At 35.5% G+C, this 10027-nt stretch overlaps 1 protein-coding gene across 1 annotated transcript; it reads right to left on the bottom strand.

The window, feature by feature from the left end:
- Positions 1-1918: 1918 nt before the first annotated feature.
- rwdd3 (RWD domain containing 3) lies at positions 1919-8808 on the bottom strand. The gene is given in 6 exon segments (XM_020939056.2): positions 1919-2470; positions 2552-2670; positions 5358-5457; positions 5459-5589; positions 6727-6950; positions 8618-8808. Coding segments are annotated over 6 exon segments (774 nt in total). The 5' UTR covers positions 8703-8808; the 3' UTR covers positions 1919-2355.
- Positions 8809-10027: the final 1219 nt, after the last annotated feature.

The raw sequence follows: 10027 nt of genomic DNA, 5'->3' as shown, positions 1-10027 counted from the left end.
GACTTTTTTTTCCCTGTGTTTTTTTTTACATAAACAGGGCTGATATTCTCACAGCACAGACAGTGGAGGGTGAGGCTCGGGGCTGGAGCCTCTGTCTCTGAGGCACAATCGTCTTTTGTTTTCAGTTGAGAGGGGAAAAAAACAAATGTAGATTTAGGACACGACAAGGACACTTGTGCTGCTGTGGATACAAACACAGGAACACACACTGTACAGGGACAGGCAATGGGCTCTCAACATGATCTTAAAGTCAATGAAACAAATGTGACTTTAACTTTAGTAGCCCATATGTGTTTTATATTGCATCTACAAATCATTACGATGTATTGGAAAGCAGCCAACACCTTATCTGTTCAAATGCACAAACAGATGTAATCCAGTGTAGGGGCCATTTTGTGTCATGTTATAATGTTGTTTCCTCATCACAAATACACCTGGAGTTGTGTTTTTGTTTCATTCACACGTTTCACACGCAAATCCTGCATATTTACGAGTTCTTCTCTCAAACAGAAAACACTCCTGCGATGTCATGTGGTAATACAGGAAGAGCTCCACTGTGTTTTTAAACTACACGCACCTTACCTAGAATCATTTGGATAATTTCAGCCCTGGAATTGCCAATCTCTGCTGGTCTAAAAGTAAAAAGTAGTTGTTAACGTACAGCGAGGGGGAACAGAGCTTTTTGAGCTTTGGAGAAGTAGACAGACTAATAATAACTCAAACGTGTGAACAAAACAAAATACAACTCAAGATATGTTTCTAAGGAGGTAACAACATTTTAATGTGGTTTAAAGCTTTTTCTGTGTATTTGTAAGTTTCTTTTATTACCCAGTACATGTTAAGAACAACAAACAGCTTTTTGTCCCTACACCAATGGTCTGCAAAAGTTTACAATTATTTTAAAGTTTTATTTATTTTGCAGTAGAACACACATTTGTACCACTGCAGTAGGTCTTTACCCATTTTTTAACCCAACTTATTTCTCTTTTGTGGAGGCTCACGATTTACAAACAATGTGTCATTTATATTAATAATTTAAAGATTTACTCTATAAATATATGCCTGTATAACTGATAGCAGCAAATTCACAATTTCATATGTATTTATGTATAAACTAACCTATAACCAATCCTGCTTTTTCAGTTCTTTGACCTCAAGTTTGAGTCAAGTCCCAAGTCAGATACAGTCAAGTCGGAGTCTAGTCTCGAGTCACTGGCTCATAAGTCTGAGTCAAGTCCAAGTCGTCTGCTTTGAACTTCAAGTCATTTCAAGTCTTTAAACCAAAGACTGAAGTTTGTACCTAAAAAATCATGGTATATTATATTTAAGTATTATATAAGAGTTGTAGAAATGTTAATCTTTCCTTTTTAAATGTCTTGACAAGATCTTAGTGAGAATCATTACAGTCAGAATAGAAAGAATTCAGATTCAGAATTCAGTGCTAAATAACAGTTATTTTGTCATGTAGTCTGCACTAAAATGGAAGGATCATGTTCTATGTAGTTTCCTTTGTTTTACAGTATTATACTATATATTACTGTAGTACATTTGAGGATACCGTCTCACAGTACTTCACTTACATCCAAAGTAAATACAGAAGTATGAGGGACATGTTCCAGTTTGTTCCTGTAAAATTAAGCACCGCATACATCAACAGCAAAGAGAAAACTGTTTTCTGAAAACATCGAGTCTTCTCAAGTCACAGGCCTCAAGTCTGAGTCAAGTCTAAGTCAAGTCCCAAGTCTTTATCAGTTTTATCAAGTCAAGTCTCAAGTCCTAAAAATCTGAAAAAGTCTGACTTGCAAGTCCCCACCTCTGGCTTTAAGTATCTGTCAATACTCAATATTAACCCAGACCAGTGCAAATACTGAAAACTGCATTCATTTTCTTTAAACAAAAAAAAAAAGACTGATCCAAATGTGTTATGTAGGTGTTATTTATCTCTCTACAGAACTACAGAACAACTTCATATAAATAAAAGTTCAAACATTATGAGACTTTCTAGGCCATCTACGTCTCATTATGTACAACCGATATTTTTAACAATACGTGGAGGATGATACCCGACCCAGGAAATATTCCGGTATCAGCACCAATATCAGATACCTGTATCAGATTGGTTCATCCCTAGCAAATACTGTATTAAAAAAGTAAACAAGGCATGGAACCCGGTAAGCATCTGGGCAACTACTGTTAAATAACTTAATCGCCGTATAATGTCAGAATACTTTTGAATGGCAAAGTTTAGTTCTGTGTTTGGCATCTTAAAGTCTCCACTGGTTTAACATTTCGCTTACTGAAAGTTCTCTGAGGGGTGTCTCTTTTGTTTTTTCAGTGGTTTTGGTTCTCTTTGCTTCAGTCTCGTAATGACGGTAAAATGTTCTTGTAGATCTCACTCAGATGGACTTCCTCAAACGCTGCTCTGAGCTCTGACCCAGAATGGCACTGCCTCACCTCAAACCCCTGCAGACTGAAACGAGAATGATAAAGCTAAAATAAACTGTGCTGTAGGTTAGTAAATATAAATGGCTATGTGAACACAAGTTTGTACCTGTTTTGAGTGTCCAGAGGCGCTGGTGCTTCAATGAGAACCTTCATGAGTCTCTCTTTGCACTTTTTTCCAGAAGAATCCACATCCACCTTCACTGTTTTTAAAAGGCAACAGAACTCCTGGAGACATGTAATAATCATATGACAATGTTTAGTAAATAATTATACAGATTCAACAATAGGCTTTACTTTGGAAACATGCGGATGACGACTTCCTCTAAGAAAACTGAAAAAATTGCCCGATTTTATTCATCTAGATGTCATTGTATTCTTTTTTTTTTTTTTTTTTACTTTTGTAAGTTTCCTATTAATTTGTCTATTTAAACAAAATAAATAAAAAGATGTCACTGTAGCAGATGAACAGTTACAACCAGCTGCCTGTGAATGACACTGAAGCTGCAATAAGAGTCACGTCCCCCATGAAAAGCCTTGGCAGGTTGTGAAGACGCTGCTGCTGAATCCATCGTTTTATCACATGATCAGTGTTGGCAACTACACCGGAAGTCGTCATCCACATATTTCCAACGTCTTCTGGTAAGAGTGAAAAGAGCCTATTAGGGCAAAATAAGAGTAAATGGTGTAATTAGTCCCCCACAGTGGAGTGAAGTCTAGTCTTAAGACCTACTTTTATTTTCTGGCTTTTTGTGTAGTCCTCTGTCTTTTTTTATGTATTTATTTATTTATTGTTTTTATCTATTATTTTTTTAGTACTGCTTTTAGGTATTGATTTTATTATTATTGTTTTATCTAATGATTCTACTAGTTTTCTGATGGTTGGAACATTTAAAAAAAATCTGCAGAATTAAGTAAAATCGTTTACATTGCTATGTAAACTGTCTTGTTTATAAAATGTGCTATATGAATAAAGTTGGATTGTATAGTCAATGAAAACAATGGTCAAGTTGCATAACTATCCTGATTTGTATGGCCACCATTAACTATTGGATTCAGGTTCAGGTGACTTTATTGGTACATGTAAATAGATTTGGTTTGCACCTTTAAAATAGCAAGACATTCTGACTAGTTTAAAATACCTTGACCAGATTTTGGTGTGAATTATTACTGTCATAAACCTAAGAATTCAAGTAAAAACATATTTCTTCATGTTGTCTGCGCTGAAATTGATATTATCGGCCAATATGGGCACCTGGAGACATATCGGCTATCGGCCGATATGCTCGCTGATATGGGCCGATATTTCACGTGGGCATGTTATACCTCGTTATAAAGCTTAGACTCTCTACATTATGTTCATTTAATCCAATTTACAGACAGATAAATGTCCTAATATGTGGCTCCGCATCAGTATTTGTCTGCGGTGTAATTTGTCTGTGTCCGTACTGTCCCTGAACACACCCCCAGAGTGACGTCACTTCACTCACGTGTGTTTGTTTACACCCGCAGCGGGGCGCAACACTGAGATTATTTTCTTTTTACGACAATCGGTTTGAGTCTGGATTAAAAGGACATTTATTAGTGCAGACTTGTGATGTGAGGAGGAGCCTGTGTGAGCGGTGAGTGTTGGAAATACATCGACTTTGAAGCTAGTTTAGGTTTTGTTAGCGATTAGCTGCTGTAGCTCCTGCACATAAACAGGCTGTTTTCTATTGGTCTATTGTAAAGTGACTATATTGGCCGTATATTTGTTACTAGACCAGCATTGATATGTAAATGAGCTGTGAATAGACGTGTGAATGATCCACATTTATGCATATAATTAATTACCGCGGTGCGCCCGTTTTTACGGCTAAAGGCTAATAGCGGTAGTTTACTAGCTAGGAGTTATGGGTCGGTCGCGATAGAAGCAGCTCTTAGATCCGGCTCTTTGAAGCGAACAACGGGAGCATGTTTCTTATTGGGAGCCGTGTTTTCTCTTTTTCTCACTTTTTCTCTTCAAGTCGCTTGTAGACCCGTAGTTTGACAGCAGCAGCGGCTGAAAACGAAACTTTCAGAAATCTGCGTGTGCATAGGATAAAAAAATAAATAAAAATAAAAAGGGCATATTTGGCTGCAGTTCAGCATAAAATGAATAAACCAGGACTAATCTTGGGCTCAAGTGAGGGAGAGAGATAGAAACCGAGTCCCGATACTCAGACCTGGTTAAGTTCTGGTTTAGTCCTGTTTCACACATGGTTTAAATCTGTTTTAGTCCTGGTTTAGTCCTTTTTCAGTTCTGGTTCAGTTCTGGTTTAGTCCTGCTTGCAACAAAACAATCTCAAGAGTCGCTTGGGAGCCGAAAGAGCCAGCTGCTTTAGTGAGCTGAGCCAAAAGAGACAGTTTTCCAAAAAAAAATGGAATACCCATCACTAGTAGCTAGAATGTGATGCAAAAATGCCATTAGGCCAATCTATTGTATGTATGTAAATATGACGTAAAGAGGCAGAACAACAATAAATGTTGCCTAAATAAACCCAATTTAGAATCCACTAGAGCCAAACCTAAGTTTTTTAAACAATTCAAGATTTACAGTGAATTTTTACATTACTAAATATATCGGCGAATATATCGGCTATCGGCAGCTCCAACTCCCATTATATCTGTTTCATATCGGCCACAACAAAATCCATATCGGTCGGGCCCTAATATATACCACATATGTCTAGCCACCTTTTTGTTAACAGCACTGTCAGTATTAACGTCATGTTTAATGTCACTTTGTTCTTATGATTGTGCAGCTGCTGTTTGTGCCTTTTGAATTGACCCACTGGCAATAAATGTGTTATTGAATTGAACCTAAGAGGAAAGAAACCACATTAATACAGGAAGAGAGGGCAACTGTATTGGTGTTGCTGGACTCAAATATTTACCTTGATGCTGGTTTTGCTTCCCTGCAGTAAAACCAGAATGTTTCGTCCCAGTAATAACCTCCCACTGAGCTGCAGCTGTTTGCTCCATCGCTCCAGGAGAGACGTAACGATTTCTTGATCTCATGTGGTCCAGAGACAAAACTGAGACCCACAAGTCCTGGTCCTGGTTCTGGTCCTGGTCTGGTCTCACCTCTGTCTCTGATCCAGGAAGGGCCTCAGACACGTCTAAGCTCTGGAAGAGAAGCAGTAATGTACAAATTAACCAATACATCCATCTCAAAAAAATTTGAATATCACAAAAAAGTTCAATATTGTTTGTCACTAATTTCAGAAAGTAAAAAACATATATTATATAGATCATGGCACATAGAGTGAAGCTTTCAAGACTTTTTTTTTTTTTAAATTTTGATGAACATGCCTTGCAGATAATTAAATCGCAAAATTCAGTGTCTCAGAAAATTTAAATATTGTGAAAAAGTTTAATTTTGGAAGGCAACAGAGTCACACAGTAATCACCTATTTAACTGAAAACTTTGATTACTTGGATTCAGAAGGAGAAGATATAATTATTTTGATTAGTTGTCTGTTTATTTAATTATTAGTTAATGCATCTTTATTCACATCTATATAAAAGTGGCAAAGTTTAAAAGAATATGTGTCCTTAGGGAAGATAGTTCACCCACTGTGCCTCTATAATTACAATGACTTCAGATTAAAATTATTTTTATGGCTCAAGATTTATTGTGTGAACTTTAGAACTAGAGAGATGCTTATTTTATTTGTTTATTGGAGTATGATCACATTTGAAGGTGAAAGTTGAATAATTAACTGTATAATACCTGTTAATCATAATTAACTATTAAAGGTGCTCTGTGTAACTTTTTGTTTGGGGGATATGTCATTGCTCTGCCTAAAATGTCCCATAGTATGACATTAAACATCTGTGCCTTACGTTTATTTATAGCTCAAAAATACCTAGAAATCTGATTGTGAGTGTGGTCGTCTCGCCACAGATTTGACCTGTAACCTCAACCAAAAAAGTTACACAATGCACCTTTAAAGTGTTTCATTGTGTTATTTATTACCTGCAGATTAAGTGAAATTAATTGCAATCAAATCCAAAAACATAATTTGAATAAACGCTATTAGCAAATCACAAAGTTTGCCAGTGCCATCATTTCTTCCACAAACAATAAAATAGATTAAATGATTCTGGTATCAGTTTGCCAGATCATATTTCAGCCATAAATGCACCTCATGTTTTTACGATGTGGTCCATGATATGGGTTAACAGAGATTGCGTAAGCGTTATTGTGTCAGTCCAAAGTAGTTTTAACATTATCATTTATAGTGTTTTTAAAGAGCTCACCTGTAAGCTCTCGATCAGATGATGAACCATTGCTTCTGGGGGTAAAGAGGCGGCCTGTTGGAGCAGCTGTTGTCTGATGCTCTGACACTGGGTTCTGGTCAGAGCAGAAGAGGAGACGGAGATGTGCGGGGGGAAGAGGGGGTATGAGGGGGGCAGGTGGAAGAGCAAAGTCACCCCCTGTCCTCCCAGAACACATGAGGTGATCTGCAGTGTCACTCCATCAGCTGCACAGCAAAGGAAGGTAATGCAACAATAATAATATTCACTACTCGAATATTATTATATTATTAAAAACAGTGTAGCAGAAGTCATGACTTGGACTTGAGTCTGACTTGAGTCACTATTTTTACGACTTGAGACTTGACTTGATAATTGATTGGGACTTGGACTTAGATAATGAAACCCCAAAATTCAGTGTCTCAGAAAATTTGAATAATGCGAAAAAGTTCAATATTGGAAAGTTACGGAGTCACACCCTAATCATCTAATTAACTGACAACTTGGATTACTTGGATTCAGAAAAAGAAGATATAATTATTTTGATTATTTGTCTGTTTATTTAATTATTACGTAATGCATCTCTATTCACATTTATATAAAAATGGTAAAGTTTAAAAGAATATGTGTGCTTAGGGAAGACCGTTCAGCCACTCTGCATCTGTAATTACTATGACGTTAGTAGATTAACAATATTAACAACACATGACTTGGGACTTGGACTTGAGCCCTTTCACTTGAGAAAACTTGATGTTTCTCCTAAAATATATATATATATTTCCATGTCTCTCCCACTTCTCCAGTTGTTACTTTGGTTGTAACTCAAATTATTTAAAAATGAAAAATTAAAATGTCTACAACTCTTTATGTATAAAAATCTCATAAAAACTCATACATAAAAATAAATATACCATGACTTTGTACAATTTAGTTTAAAATTCATATAAATAAAGAAGATGACTTGGACTTGGGCCAGTGACTCAAGACTCAACTTGGACTTGCCTGTATTTGACTTGAGACTTACTTGAGACTTGCAAAACAACAACTTGGTCCCACTACTGCAGTGTAGTGTAGCATGACAAGTTCACTTTGATTGACATTTTAATAAAGTGAACTAGAATTAGCAGTAAAATTCTTATTTATTGTAGGAGCTATTTTCTTATTTTGTTTATTCTATTATTGGTTTATTATTTTTGTTTGTCAATTAGCTTATTAATTTAGTTTTTGTTAATTTATATTATGTATTTTTGCTACATTAATATCATGTTTGCAAATTTGTTTAGTCTAATTTGGTATTATTTACATTACCACCTTTCTTGTTTTGTTTTTTTTTTTTTTTTTTTTGTACCTAGGGGATAAAAGAGGGTAGTACAGGTAGATCAGAGTGCACCTGGTGGGCATATGTTTTGTTTTTTTTTTACAGAAAAGGCATTAAAACCAGGCCTTAATCATGTACCCCCTTGTTGTTTGCCTGCAAAACTGGAATAAATCTTGAAAATCCAGCTCTGGTCATGGATATTGATTTAGTTTTTTCCTTCACTGTGTAAACCCTAAACTCATGGTGCCCAAAAGTGATTATTCGAGTTATGTTCAAATCTCAGTTTGCTCACCGCTTTTATTTGTTACTTTTCTATTAATATACCAATAGTCACTGCAATTTATGTTATGTAACTTTTCATTTTAATAATATTCTCAACTCAAGAACGTCTCGTACAGGTTTATTCTAACATTTTCATTGATTGCTGTTTTCTTTGGCCATCAAATGTCAAGTAAAGTCGTTAATACAAAGTAAAACATGTTATTGGCCTAAATTAAATGATCTTTTATAGAGCTACAGCTCAACTGTAAATCCTTGTAATTTTTAAATATTGTTTATAGTTAAATAGTCACTCACCAGACTGTTGTAGCAGCTCAAACTCTCCCTCCCCGCAGTAAATCGAAGATAAAACCGAAACTTCTTCTAAAGCTGCTTCAGACATGTTTCACCGAACAACATTATAACATTAATCAGGTCTGTTAATTAAATAAAAAGCTAAAAATATTATTATCACAAAGACAACAGCCCGTTCTCATAACAAAGTTGCACTCGTCCGTCTGCGATAATATCCGGGTTGTTTGAAAGTAGGAATAAAGGTTCCGCTTCTGTCACGTTTGTGTAGTAAATGCAATGTCCAAAAATAAAACCAATTTGCCAGTTTCTCTCGACAATAAGTCTACATTTACTTACTGAAAAAGCACTATTGTATGTTGCAAGTGTAGTCATTCAAATTTATGCAATCATGATCAGAACAGAGGTCAGAACATGAAAGGAAAAATGCCAATATGATTCTGGTAATGTTTGGTCATCCAGAGTACCCAGCAGTGAGTAAAAAAGTACAGTAAAGCATTAAACGATATTAAGTGTGTGCAATATTAAACTCTTTTCATTCGCATAGGCTTCCCCCTTGAACAAAAAAAATAACTTAGGTTGTAGACCCTTTGAAATGTCAGCAGAATGTTCAAAATTTTGGAATGGAGGCAAAATTAAGTAAACCATTATGTATTTTCAATCATTAATCGATTAAAGCCACAGTAACTTTTTAAACAAACATAGGCTGCTCTTATTGCACTTAAAACATGTAGGCCTAATAATGTATCCTTACAGTGAGAGGGCTTGTATAGTTCCACAAACATAGCTTATTTGGGATGGAGGAGATGCTGTTCCTTTGGCTATGATCTTCCACAGTATGGCATAAAATAACAAAGTATGTTTTTGTTCTGTGCATCTGCTCTAAGAGAAAAGCAAATATTTTTAATTTCCAAGGTAGGAAGGCCAGTCAGTTTGCTTGCCAATTGTGTTGTTAACATTTTCCTCCAAAAATAGGCTACTGTGTCTATCTTCCTAAATAATTAAACAAACAAATATGATGCAGTTGCCTTTAATAAACTCCAATAAACTTATCTGGGTACTTGATATTGCAAAAAAAACTAAAACACTTTTTTCATTTTTTCATATTTTGTGTAATTCTGTTCCTATTCCTAATTTCTCTTTCACCACTTCAGTTTTGTCCCTATTCCAAAATTTCCAAAGTACACACGTTGACGGGTCCAATGAAATTGCCTAAATAGCTTTTTTTAATAGCTTAAAAAGACTATTACACAATTTTAGTAGGCCCAGTATAAATATAATTAAAACTATACAAATAGAATTAAAACTATACACTATACATTTACTTCAGGAAGGTCAGATCGAAAAGTGAACCAAGAGTGAGACAGTGTGCGGTACTCTTCTTGAAAATAGTATACATATTTATATTATTATTAT

Source organism: Boleophthalmus pectinirostris, unplaced genomic scaffold (genome assembly GCF_026225935.1).
Source record: "Boleophthalmus pectinirostris isolate CB_2022bp ecotype Guang Dong unplaced genomic scaffold, ASM2622593v1 HiC_scaffold_19, whole genome shotgun sequence".
NCBI lineage: Eukaryota > Metazoa > Chordata > Actinopteri > Gobiiformes > Gobiidae > Boleophthalmus > Boleophthalmus pectinirostris.
The sequence above is the reverse complement of the archived record's forward strand: the minus strand, read 5'-3'. Positions and strand labels throughout refer to the sequence as shown.